General features: G+C 39.4%; 1 protein-coding gene across 7 annotated transcripts in view; it reads right to left on the bottom strand.

Moving 5' to 3' along the window:
• TLN2 (talin 2) overlaps positions 1–14,069 on the bottom strand; it is a 146,954-nt gene that overhangs the window by 70,157 nt on the left and 62,728 nt on the right. For all 7 annotated transcript variants that reach the window (XM_038147558.1, XM_038147559.1, XM_038147557.1 and 4 more), the window contains 6 exons: positions 12,764–12,891; positions 7,641–7,704; positions 5,370–5,474; positions 4,467–4,622; positions 3,474–3,575; positions 652–728 (listed from right to left, as the gene is read on the bottom strand). In XM_038147558.1, coding sequence (XP_038003486.1) covers positions 652–728; positions 3,474–3,575; positions 4,467–4,622; positions 5,370–5,474; positions 7,641–7,704; positions 12,764–12,891 — 632 coding nt within the window. The remainder of the gene's footprint in view (positions 1–651; positions 729–3,473; positions 3,576–4,466; positions 4,623–5,369; positions 5,475–7,640; positions 7,705–12,763; positions 12,892–14,069) is intronic.

Below are 14,069 nucleotides of genomic sequence, written 5' to 3'. Positions count from 1 at the left end.
AATGTCACAAATCTGTTTCTATTATCTCACTGCACAGAAAGATTTGACATTCCTTTTCAAGAGTGTGGCCAGCTCTACAGTTCTGTGTTTCCCTATATTCAGTTACTCTCCCATCAAAACCATAACCTGACCTACTTGTACCAAACCCTTTCCTCTACCCACACCACCCATCTGATGGGTTTGGCTGGTGAAATAAGCCAGCTCTGCTCATAACACTGTGCACAACTAAACTGACAGGTGTCAAATCTACTGGAAACGATGCAACTAGCAGACATAAGCAACCAAAACCTTGTAAATCATACATGAAGATGAAAAAAATATATACAACTTCTCAGCTCTGCTTCATTATCCCCCTCTCTGCCCCAGCACTTTACTGAATTACAGCCTGAGTGCCTTCGCTCAAGAGTCAAGTTGATGGTGCCATTGCTGATTGCCCTAGCCAACAATTTTGTGACAAATATCTGCTCTTAATCCTTGAATGAAGCTAGGAGCCTGCTGGATTGCCTGGGGGCAGTACTTCCTTCTATTGAAACGCTCTGTGGAAAACCATTCTTTCACAGTAATAACTGTACTACTTCATTTGAAAAAGCCACTGCAGCTAAATGTGGCACGCTTAGAAACAGACCATTTCCTCCTGTTGCACGCACTCACTTCTTAGGTGAAACAGATTCTTCCAACATGGTTGATTCCTCATCACCTTCAAGCCCAAATCTATCTTTACTTTGTTTCTGGAGGGGGGAAAAAAAGAGAAGTTAAACAAAGTGTGTTGTTTCTTGCTTTCTCTCCACCATTTCCTTGCCATTTATTACAAACCTAAACCAATGACCTGCAGAGCCTTCTGGTGCTGAACACCAGACTGTTGGGCAGTGAGTGGCAACACAAGCTCCCCCAGAGAAGAGGTACTCTTCAGCATTGAACAGCCCAGCTTCCACACCCTGCCAGATGAAGCATGTAAAGGAAAAAACCTGCTGCTGCCTTTTTGAACAAAGGTATAAGGCAAGTGCTGAAGTGTTACTGTAGGGTGCTACCCACTGGTGCCTTAAGATTTCAGCCTTTATATTTTTCAAATCCTGTACTGCAATAGTGCAGAACTCCAAACTCCATATAAAGTGTTAGCTACCTCTCTTCACATTTTGGTCAGACAAAACAATCACTCTAGGCCCGAGATCCACTTTTGTTTATACTTTTCGGGGCCTGAGGACAACCTACAGCCTCAGGCCCCAAGAAGGATAAACAAAAGTGAATTGAGGGGGGAGCAATTCATCACCTGAAGCTGTAATTGGAGGATTAACCCCTGATATGTACATGGACCAAACTTACATCTGTCTGAAAAACTCGTGACCATCACCCGTTTTGGATGTAGCCCCTCGGGGAGGCTCTGTCTGCCCTTCATGTACCTGAAGGTCCTTCATTAAATGTATCCACTTCTATTCTATATCTTTGGTCTCTGTTTCTAGGAAAGCTCAAAAAAGCATCACTACCAGTAGGAAATACACAAGTAAAGACAATAAATTTAATACTGTCTCCAAGTCATTTTATCATAGTTACTTGAAAGTTCAGGACGGTCTGACTGCAGGCTGAAGACTGAGGCAGGGGTTTTTTAGTGCTAAGAGAGATTTGTAGATAGATGTAAAGGCACTAAGTCTAAACCACTAGAAACAACAGGAAACTACAAATCATAGAAATAGTGCCTTATAAAAAGAGTCTATTTCTACTTGTTGCCTAGTGCAGAGAAACTGTCTGCTTTCCCTCTTGCTACATGATTTGTAGTCTGAGTCCGTAGAGATGAATACAATTAGAGGAGTATCCACTGTGACCTTCCACTCAAGAGGAATTCCTCATGCACATCCCTATGAACACACAACTTTGGAGAAAGAAGTTCTTACTATTAGTATTTGATTTTATGCATGAACTGAAACTCCTTATTTCTAGTCATGATTGTGCTTTACTTCCATAATAATGTGAAGTAAAAAGAAAAAAAAAATCTACTGTTTTTAATTTAGATATATGCTACTGAAGTTCTGGGTTCTCTGTCAGCTGATTAATGACCTATCATGGCAATTGCAGGGCATGAGGGGTTGGGTGGAGTGGGGAGGAACACTACACTAACAACACTCGAGCAGAAACAAACGTACCTGTCAATGCACACTGGAGAAAATGAGCTGGACCAGCCCAAAACACAGCAAGAATCAACAATATGAACTGAAAGCAGCAAACCCCACTTTGACTAAACATCAAAGAGATTGCGTGGGCTCAACAGCTAAGAACTGCAGCTTCTCATATGCATCATGGGTGTTTATGATTTAACCTGTTCCTAATTCATTAATTTCAAACTGGTGTGTCAGCAGATGGCAGAGAAAAATAATCAAAGAACTGGGAGTGGATATTTGCACATTTGTATTCTATTCAAGACAGAAGGCTGCTTTCATTTGGCACTAGACAGCAATGCTACTTTTGAATCAAGTTTTAAACCATCTACAGAAACCTGCAATTTATTTGATGTTTATTAAACCTGAGCCTGACAGCCTCAGAGAAAAAGGCATGTGATGAATTCTCTGTGATGAATTCTGGCAATCCCTCCCAACCTCTCATTACGTAACCCTTAATGTTACATCCTACACTGTTCACACTAACAAAGGCAATAAATTCTTCGGGGCTACGTTGTGATTTCTTACTACTAAAACCTATTACAGTAAAGAATGATGTAGTTTGAATGTCAATGAAGTAAAATTTGACAAGAATGAATCAGTGCTGTTGGGAACACCTCACTTTTCTATAGAACATGCTTAGAATGGGACCATTCAGCTCCATGTTTGTTGGCAAACTTGCCATTTTTTGCTGCTTGGGAATATTTTGAATACTGGAAATTTGTATCAGCCCTTCCTCTCTCCTGCCAGGCTCACTCTATAAAAACAAGTTTCAAGGCAGTCTGACCTCTTCACAAACACTGATTTTATCCCCCTCTGCACAACTGAGGTCTAATTCTTTGCTTTACTAATCACAGTGCTTTTAAGGCAATGTACTGTTGGGGCTTTTTAGTTTGTTTTTCTGGCCAAAAAAACTTGCTCAGCTTGGATACATTATATACAAGAGCACCTGAACAACTATTGTGTAGTCCTGGCTGTAGTTTTAAATGCTGCTTCTAGGGCAATGTCTTCCCACCTGATTCATTACTATAGTTTAAAAATCCATAGCTGAAGCTTTGGACTCTTCCCTGGATATACACTCAGCCACCAGGTCACCTTCCAGACAGAAAAACAAAGCCCAGGAGTGCTGTACTGAGCCTGACACATGCTAGAGATGTAATAAATAGCCTTGATTTTTCCAGAAGCAGTGCCTTACTCGCAGGTAAAAATATAGAACAGAAAAACACAAGATACAACACTGACTCCATGAGAGAAAAACAGTAGTTTGCACATATCTGAATTTTTGCATTGCTTTTTTTGCTACATGCCAAGATGTTAATACTGTACCTTCTTTAGGATGATATCAATGTAACCTGCAATTAACTGAGAGATCTGTTCCCCTTCAGTGGTCTGTACTGAGTAATAGCTTTCCTGATATTCACCAAAATCCTGAAGAAAAAGGGGGAAAATCCCAAAACTTATTTGAAAATGCAAAGTAAGTAAATGAAGAAACAGTATCAAATATGAGTGAGAAAATTCAAATTCTGAAATTGTATAGACATTTTATTATATCCAACAGAAAGTTAAACTTCTCCAAGACTCTAAACTAGTCTGTATGTGAGACTGAGGGAAGAGAGAAGAACACTTTTTATTTCAGTTTACTCAAAGATGTTTCATAAATTGAAATACCCAAGAGATACTTCATCTAACTTTATCAGAGTCAGTCACTTGAGGATGAAGAAAAGTTTTTTTTAGAATTTAAACCTAGAGCATAATCATCCATGCAAGTGGAAATTAGATGCACATAAATCAAGCGAATGCAATTTTCTAGCTTCTGCCTCTTGCTCCATCCCTTCAAACAACCTCCTCATATACAAAATGTATGTTGCAGTGGTCTCCTATTGACCAAAAAATCAGCAAAATACCACATTCATGAAGCTTCTCTAAATTTGTAATTATCAAACACATGAATGAGCCAGCTGACTTTGTTTATGTTCATATCTTGCAAGTCACAAAGTACATTATGAATGGCAAGCATCATAACTATTTACACAAGTGGGAATAATAATGCTTTCCTAACTTGTTCATCAGTTAGGCACAAACCAGATTTAAACAGTGGTTTGTTGAAAGATTTAAGCAGTACTTCTGAGGAACTGGCCTGTCCAGAAGCACCAAACTACAGACTGAACCTGGACTCCAGCATGTGCCATTTACTCCCTGAGGATCAGTGACTCTATCAGGCTAGAAAATTAGAGATGGAACGAGTTACAGTACAGAAACTGTTCTAAGCCTCCTTGCCACATAAATCCCTTATCCTCTGAATACACACAGAAAGATTACCAGAGTGAAGCTTTTAGGTGAGGCAGCCCAGCGTTTCACAGTTGTCAGTGGCCATTCCTGCAACACCTCCTTGGTCTTCTCATCCACACGCATCACGGAGTCTTTGGTGACCCCCAGCAAACGAGGAACCAGCTTGTTTTTGCCTTTCATTTTTTCCTGTAACAAGGTGTGGAAGATTGTAATGCAGCTTTCCACAGCAAAAGGAAAAGCAAGACAGAATATACTGACAAAGGGAAGCAACTGGCATGCAGACAGTGACAATTTAAAGCTCCAGGCTTCGTTTGTCTGCTTGCAGACAATGATTTTCAAGCATTAAGAAGCCCTGGTCTTTAGTGCATCTTGACTATTCAGTTCTAAAGACAACCCTATTGGTGAAAATTCACCCAATGGGTGGGAAGAATGATGAGCACGACTCCATGACATCAGAAGGCTAATTAATTACTTTATTATACTATGTTATTCTATACTATATTACACTACATCTAAACTGAAACTGAACAAGAACTCAACTGAACAAAATCTCATGACTGCCTCCTGATCAACCATCAGGATACAGCTTGCAGAGATCGGTCAAGAAAACAAAACACTCACACCAGAATCCAATTTCCAAATCCTTTCAGGTAAACAATCTTCCATAATGCATTCCCCTTATGCACAAACACAGGAGCAGCAAATGAGATAAGAATTGTTTTGATCATTCTTTTCTCTGCCTCTCCAGGAAAAAACCTGAGAGAGAAAATTGTCTCTCTCTCTCTCTGTTCAGAGAATGTGAATCCCACACAAACCCTCTTCTCATTCCTCCAGCAAACTGAAATATCTCAGTGGTAGAGGTAGCAAACCTTAACTTAGAAAGAGAGCTGAGATAATCCATAACCAGGATGGTCACAGCAAGAGCTGTGTTACCTTAACAAGAAAAAATGACACCCCGTAGGTGCGCAGGGAACGCGCCAGCTTCACATACTTCACTTTGGCTTCTATTTCTGTCATCTCACCACAGTTTTTGTGCTCCTGCAAGAGAGTTCAATATCAATTAGGCAGAACCAAAGCTTTCTACAAACAAACAAAAGGGCAAAGCTTTTATCTATTTCAGGATGCTTAGTTCATAATCATTACAATTAGAGTATCTGAAAAAAATACTGGGTAGAAATGTTAGCAAAACTATCATATAATGCCTCACATCAGAGAAAATAATTAACCTTGGCAAAAAAACCACTCCTCTTTGACCATCAGCCATTCAATCTGTGCCTCAGACCATGCACATTAAACCCCTTCTGACACAGTTTAGAATTTTAGGTATTCCTGCTATTGACACCATTAGGTTTCACACAATTAATGCCTCTCCACTCAGCTTTTACAAATCATTTAAGTGTACCCACACTCTTTTTTTCCTCCGAGAAACAGATTATTTATTCCTGCTTTCTGCCCAAAACTTCTGACTCCTGACAGCCTCACACCTTGTACTTGAGGCCATTTTTCATGTCTTGTAGGAACTTCCAATGGTCCTTTTTGCCAGTTGCAGCATTATCCAAAATATTTTCCATCACAGGAAAATATCTCTACAGCTGAGGAACAAACAATGATTTTTCTGAACAGTGCATCCTGAAACTCTCAACTAAGTGTGTCTTGTAACTCAGTCTCTATTATTTAAACAATTTGGTCATTAGTAGGTTGATGATTATGTGTAAATAATGACGGGTACCCATCTTATGTAATTAAATTTCACGCCAGCATCTGCTCTCCTATCCAGACCACTGTGCTGAAAGCCGCATCCCAATGTCTCGCTATTTACATCCTGTTTGTGGCATTCCCTATCCCACCCCATCTTCCCCTCACGTGCTTCTCAACTGCTGGCTGCCACCTCTTTCGTGCTGACTGATGGCAGCAGGGGGAGCACCAGCAACACGGGAAATGCCTTCTTATTCCACTTGTTCCCACCTCAAAAACGTGGGAGCTTCCAAGGGAGAGCGCTGGGAGAGGCAACTGCAACTCCAAAAACCTCTTGCATCCCGAGAACATAGGCTGCTCCCATCTGTCAACTTCAGCAGAGAACACAGCCAGGACCCCAAAAGAACAAGGAGCACAAATGTAGCACCTGCCAAGCTTCAGAACCTCATGGCTTGGGCAACAGCTGAGTTTTTTTCAAGAAGGGAGCTCACATACTCTACCTTGTTGATTCTTTGCCCAGCTCAGTGCCCTCACAGATGGGCTTCAGGTCCATGCACTAAAGCACTTAACGAGTGAAACTACTAATGAGCAAAATTAATAATGAGTAAAACTACTCATAGGTCAAATCTGACATGGGCAGAAATCCCATGCTATGAACAGTGTGGCTGTGATACTCAGAAGTGAATGAATCTGGTTTTTGCTTAAACTGCAACGTCTCTGCACCACCTAAAGATGCACAGAAAAGTGTCAGACATGCTCATCTACAAGGAAGTACTGAAAATTCAAGGTAGAACAGACTCACTAAGTTATAGGATTCTTCAGCTGGGAGTGTAGCAGACAAAAGAAAGGATGTGACTTGTTCCTGCCCTTGAACTTCTCTGCCTAGCTGGGATCACAGATCTCTGGTGTGTCCTTCCAGAAGCCATGAGACTTGATCTCATCTGTTGACCTTAGAATTTCCCAGCTTCCATTGTACTGCCAAACTTGCATTTCAGTGGGCAGAGTTACCTGGTGCATCTACAGTACTCAGACTGAGACCACTTCTAACAATTCAGTACATTTTACCATTTATAATTAACTGCTCCAGTCTTTTACAATGGGGTGATTCCCACACACACCACTGAATTCAAGCAGAACTGAGGCTCATGTTTGAATGAGGCATTAAATTGAAACTAGCTTTCCTAAACATGTGTCTATTTTAATACAAATATGCATCTTTGTATTTCAATGCAACTTACAAAAAGATCTTAAAAATACTTAATTTTCACTCTCTCCATTTAACAAAGCCCATTGGATAATCATCAGTACAGAAAATTGATCAGGACAATAAATCTGCTGAAGAAATAAAATAAAAGCTGTCAAATACTTGATACTTCATCTTCTGATAGCTATATAGTTCAAAGTTCTTTGTAAGTTCTTTGTATACATACAAAGTATACACCTGGGAAATCTCAGCTTTTTCTTATAAAGGCAGCGAAACGATAGTAGTTTTTTTAACCTCACAATTACCTGAAATATTCTCTTTTCAGCCCCTCTTTGTTTGGTGTATTCTTTAGGCAGGAATTCTTTCAGGCTAGGGAAAAAAAAAAAAAAGAAATTCCAAAGTTAATGGTTCCTCCTTGAGGAGGGATGCTTTCCATACATCTTTACTGGCACATGGTCGCCCAGGCTTCCTAATGTGGGTGTTAAATACTTGCACAACAAAACACAACTAAGTAGAGCAAGAGCAAGTGGGCACCTTAACACTTGAGTTGCTGTCTCATGTAGTACTTTTTAATGTTCTCAAAATCCATCAAAAATAAGCACTAGCTGGGACACTTTCCAGTTTTAAATTACAGGATGTGTCTCAGCATCTCAGAGGGCTTCATACCTAAATGTAACTACACTTGGTGTGATCTGGGACAAGGGGACACGGCGGCCTGAGCCAGCTCTGAGTTCAGACACTGCTGTGACTTGACAGCAGCACTTTGATTCACTGATGTGTGGGACCAAGTTCTTTCTCTGTGTCACCCAAGAAGTGTTAGAACACTAATATTGTACTGAAAAACTAGACACTAATTTAAGTGGACACTTAATACCACTTTGTTGTCTCAAAGTAAAAAAAGAAGCAGTTTTAATTTCTACAGCACTCAGGTTCTAAGGCTACAGAACAGGGATTAAACTAAACAAGTTCAGCCTCCATGACAGAGTTCAGTCAGAAGGAATCCTTCAACACCTCATCTGCCCTCCCTTGCTGTATAATAAAATAACCCTTTATCTCAGCCAGATTTCACCCTAACCTGAGGGCATCTCAGCATCATGCTTTAACAAATAACTGTCCTGGATTGTACCTTCCCATCTGGAATATTCCACTCTGATGAAACCATGTCATATATTCAGCAGGTCATTTTCCACCTGAAGAAACTTGCACAGGTTAAATAATTAGTCTCTAAGGATTCCCCTTACTTTGGACTATTAAGAATCATAGAAAAAGTATGAATGGAGAATGTCCTCCTTACTCTGATTTATTCAGTAAACAAGCAACACTTAACACTAAAAGCTAGACTACTTACTAGGATACAAAGTTAGACATTTTGAGAAGGATGGATTGTTTTAAACAAGATTGGCAAAAAAATTGCTCTGCTGTTCTGTGGGAGTTGCTTTGTTTTTATATCTTGAAGGTCTTTTGTTGGATTTTTTGTTTATATTACTGTGAGTTTTTTGTTTGTGTTTTCAAACACAAAAGACTGCCACTGCAGACAATCAAAAAATAGCTCAAAATACTAAATTAGGATTTTGTGCTTCAAAAATATTATTCAGTACTGAGATCACACATTTTGTCATTTCCATAATGCTCTAGCATTCTAAAACAAGGTGAGAACAACTGTCCTTGCTACTCTTTCTTCTAATGTTCTCATAGCTACATCTCACTTATCCGTGATAAAGAAATCTCTTATTGGGGACTTATGTACAAAGACACATCATGGGGTAGGGAAGGCTGAAGAGCCAAATTAAATCTGTAGATAAGGACTGAATACAGCTTATTATCTTTAAAAGCAGGTATATCTATTATGAAACAAGTGGTGATTTTAGACAAAATTTCACAGGTTCAAACCAGTTGAGTTAAATTCAATTCCAAGATAAATTAAGAAAACAACAAACTCAAACCTAAATTAAACAAAGTTTCATTCTGGAAATTGATTTATATAAACAAATAAACTATAGCTATCAATGCACTGTAAATGATCATCTTTTATTAGCTAATTTTCTCAGCTATCTGTACACAGATAAACTATCAAAACCATTACCCTTCTTAAGCTTGTCTACTTAATTTTTAATTAATATAACACTTGAAAAAACATTTCTAAGCAAACATTGCTTGGAGCCTCATAAGAATCAAGGGCTAAGAAAACAATTTTGTGCTTTGTCCACTAAGCAGCAATTGTAATACCCCTGCACGTGTGGGTGGCAATTGGACTGGAAGTTTCTTCCTTCTATCACCTTCCACTACTTTTAAATCAAGAGGCAAGTGATCACCTCATCTGAAAGGGTAAAATGCCAGTTGTGAACAGACTGAAATTATTTTATTTCTACCTATAATCCAGATATTTTCTTTACAGACACAGTTTCACTTTATTTTGCAGCTATTTAATGGCCCTAGCAAAAACAATGGAAATATCTTCTCATTTAGCCTTCTCTGTTAATCCTTTAAATTAGAATGTGTACATTGAACTCAGTCAAAAAACCAGCTAATAGCAAGCAGGATTGATTTCACTTGGTTTACACTGAGTTTCATCTTCCAGTTCTTTAAAAAGTTACACAAGTGCCAACACTTTGATTGTTTCTCGTTAGCACAAATGTGTTCTTGAAAAATACAGCTTAATTCAGCAAACCAGGTTGGATTCAAGAACTGAGCTCAGCATCAGGGTCACTTATCATTTGCAGCTTATCTGTTTGCCAGTGTGCTTGCACAGAAGTGGAGATGTGCAGTTTGAGGTGCTCCTTTCCTATCTGCAGAGGAACAGTGTGAGCTCTGTTAGATATTCTCAGCAAATTCAGCCTCAGGGCAGCCTCTGTAAGTGCCATGCCAAACTGGATCTGTACCATGAAGGGCAAGAAGAAGGAGTACTTTTAAATTGACAGTTTAATGCTTTCACAATTTACTTTGGCATGAGCTTCAAGGGAATTCCAACAACCAATACCAATGTCTTAGCAAGATGCAAGCAAAAATCTTCATCTGTGCCAAGAATATTTTAGCAATGACAAAAAAAGGATATAAAAGGTGTCTCTACACAAACATATTGTAGACAGGCAAACTAAACTAAGCTGTTTCCAAACAATATCATTACATACCAGTGCTGTTCTGTTCTATTTTTTGTACAAGCTGACAGATTCTCCTTAAGGGAACCTGGAGTATCTTAAGGTTTCAGTAGTGAGTGACTGGATACTTCTCAAATGTAGTTCACATATTGAGCTACAGCATACACTTTTCATAAAACAAAACTACTTTCTTACTTGAAAATCATCAGTGTTTATGCATTAAACAGCAGAAAAAAGTTGGATGAAACTTTAAAAAATATGAAGTTTTTTTCTGAAAGGATGAGAGATGCATCTTCAGAAAGAAATAATGAGCATTTAACTACACTGTTTCTGAATATTGATCATAGTGACCCAGGATCACTTGGCTCACTTAGACTCAGAAAACAAAAGCATGAGGTTTCACAACAAGGCTGTCGTGATGGCTGTGTAAAAGAAATGTTTCACCACTAAATCATAAACATGTACACTTCAAATTAGGAGACAATGACCGGGACTTACGGTTCTGGGGCAGGTTCATCTACAGAGGAAAAAACTGAATTACCTCCAAATGAGAAATGCTTAATTTTATGAAACGGATTAAGCACCAGGGCAGAGAGCAATTACACTTGGTTACCTGCCAAGTTTGGCTCAAATACAATCAAAGCCCTAAATGAAAATAAAACAAGAGCAGAGAAAAATGCCCTACTGAATATAAGAAAGTTCTGAATTTGGGAATTCTGGTTCAAAACGGTTTCCACTGGAGTAACATTCTTTTTCTACTAGATCATTCAGTTATAAATGCCTTTCATCTCTATTAGGATTAAAAAAACATAATGCACATTATTGTGAGTGATGACTGTTCCATGATGGGCTCCAAACTATCCAGCACTGCATACAAAGTAGAAGTAGTACATGCATACAAAGCAGCTTCAGTATACCATAAAACACACTCACTATATAGGAGCTTAAACAAAAAAATAAGAGAAAGAAATTTTCCACTGAAAAAACCAAGCAGTACATTAGAAAATCGTAAAAAATTTAAGAAACTGTTCACCAGTTTGCAAAAGCCACTGGTTAAGCCTGTGGGAAATTACTGCTTTAAAAATTAAAAGCAACTATTTCTGGGAACACCTAATCCTTGAAGTCATTACCATGACACAACATTAGCTTATCATGACATAATACCCCAATGGTTTGCTGCAGGAATACTCTTCAGTGAGTGGAGTGAGAAGGGAAGAATAAGCAGACAATGGACAAATCCCAGAGAAAGACTGTTGTCTAAGTAGTCACAGTTCTAGGAAATAAAAACCAGGAGTACACTGAAGCTGTTACACTGGGGCCCTGTAATTCCTAGACATCAGTAGTTCTAACAGGAAAGATTCATGAGCCAATCAGGAGGAGACAGAGTAAAAAGAACAGCTGATTATTAATTGGAACTGAAAGATGTTTATTTGTATAACTGAACTGCTGCTTCACGAATAGACTCCAGAAGTGAAGCGTTTCAGACAACCAGAGCTGCAGCACTGCACGTTCCACAGTGCATCCCTGAGATACCATAAACCCCAAAGTGACTCTCAAAGGAAGCCTGAAGCAGCCCTGAGCACTCTGCCAGTGGAACAGGACAGAAACCAAACACGCACCCATTGTTGTGTGCCTCCAATTAAGGGATTTATGAGCCTCATGTAGGCAAGGCTTGATGGACTGGGCAGTAAATAGCTCTCTTTTACCTTCCTACATTGCTTTCCTCAGACTTCAGCCCTTGGTTAATTCTACTGCAGGTAAACCAATCAGAAAATCCAGACCAGTAGAAAAATGGGACATCTAAATTGCAGTCAAATTTAACTTGCCCTCCTGATAGCAGTAAATTAAGTATCACAATAAAGATTAAAGGATGAGCCACTTGTAAGCAAGACTTCTGTCCATGCATGAAACAAAGAGCACAGGTCTAGAATTCCATTTGTACAACACCATGAGAGGCTGAACCTCACCAAGTGATTAATGCCACTAAAATGTTTGGAAAACTTAATTTCTACACACAGGAGTCTTTCCTTTATTCAAATGACAAAACTTCTTTCCACTCTTGTACCTTCCTGGTACTAAGTGTGTACTTAGCTGGCACTCTGGGAGGAGCCAGTGCCCTTATTAGTGATGTCTAATAAGCCACTGCCAAAGGTCCCTTCATCAGCTGAGGTTGCTGATTCGTGCAATAAAGCTCCTTTCACTGGGAGATTTGCTATTGAAAATACACTGAATCTGATTACCTCTGCCAGGAGTAATAAAATGTGCTTAATCTGTGACAACTCAACATTAGTTACACTTGAGGTCACCCAAATTTAGAAGTTAGAAGTGTTTACTCTAAAAATCCAGGTTTATGTTTGTGTTCCACATGAGGTCCAAACTGAATCTGTGCTTGAAAGCCTCCAAATTCACAAGCCTTCTCAAAGGAGACAGGATGGGAACCATTCAGAATGTCATCACGAGCCTAGAGGAGACAAACAAAGATGTGTCAGAGACACCCAAACAACTAATCCATCTCAAATTCCTTGAAAGCTTGAATACAGCCAGCAATACAACCTTTTCCTTCTGGATGTCTTTATTATTCCATTCTGGATGTGTATGTGACTAATAAAACAAAGGGCTAGATTATGTCATTGTGAGTATCTATGGAGACTTCCTGAAGCTATGATTGTGTCAGCTTTGATCAAAAAGAGAATTTGACAGCCATATCCTGATGCATGTGTAAATAAAACACAACCTGCACAAACACTGCTGTGTATGTACACACATATCTACAGATGCATGTGTGTGCAAATACACACACTGAAAAGCTTTCATCCCACTGCCTCATCCAGGAGGGAAAAAGATCTCCATAATTAGAAGGTAAAAACAAAATCACTGTTTCAGATATGGCAACAGCTACAGGCCCACAGCCCATTTTTCTTCCTTCTGTGCACGTTTGGTGATCATTGAAGATAACAGATTTTATAGCTCTGGCAGTAGAAGGCTCACCTACCCACAGACAAAGCAATGACAAAGCATTATCAACACATACTGTCACACCAGGCTGAATGAAGTATTTCAGTGGCAGGAGAACAGCTCAGTGTGATAGTCCTCTAATATACTTCCAAAAGGTACTGCTGGTCTGCAAGCAGTAGAACAGCCTTAGCTTTTGCCTCAGATTTTAAAAACATACTGTATAGCAATATCAAGTATAACAACAGCACGTTCCATCAAACTTTCAATTTTTTTTTCTTTGGAAAAAAACCCAAAACTTTAACAAAGAATTTAAAGCCTACTCTTTTTATTCCAGACTGAATTGCAGGCAACTGCAATGTCACCTTCACTTAAACATTATCTTCTGCATACAGCTCCTGGCTTTGCTAAGGTATGCACAGTCCCTCTGACAGTTCAAACCTGCCTAGATGGACTCCTCCTGTCTTACATGACCCGGTCCCTTTTGATGGAAAGCCTGCCAGCCTCGTGTGCTGTCTGGGCAGAAGAAGCTCTCTCACTGATCAGGCAGAAGAGAAACAGAAAGCTGTTCACAAGACTGGCCTGAGGCTCCACATGACACACAGAGCACCACCCAGAGAAGAGGAGAGAAGAGGAGAGAAGAGGGAGGAGAGAAGAGGGAAGAGAGAAGAGGGAAGAGAGAAGAGG

Source organism: Motacilla alba, chromosome 10, assembly GCF_015832195.1.
Source record: "Motacilla alba alba isolate MOTALB_02 chromosome 10, Motacilla_alba_V1.0_pri, whole genome shotgun sequence".
Classification (NCBI taxonomy): domain Eukaryota; kingdom Metazoa; phylum Chordata; class Aves; order Passeriformes; family Motacillidae; genus Motacilla; species Motacilla alba.
The sequence above is the reverse complement of the archived record's forward strand: the minus strand, read 5'-3'. Positions and strand labels throughout refer to the sequence as shown.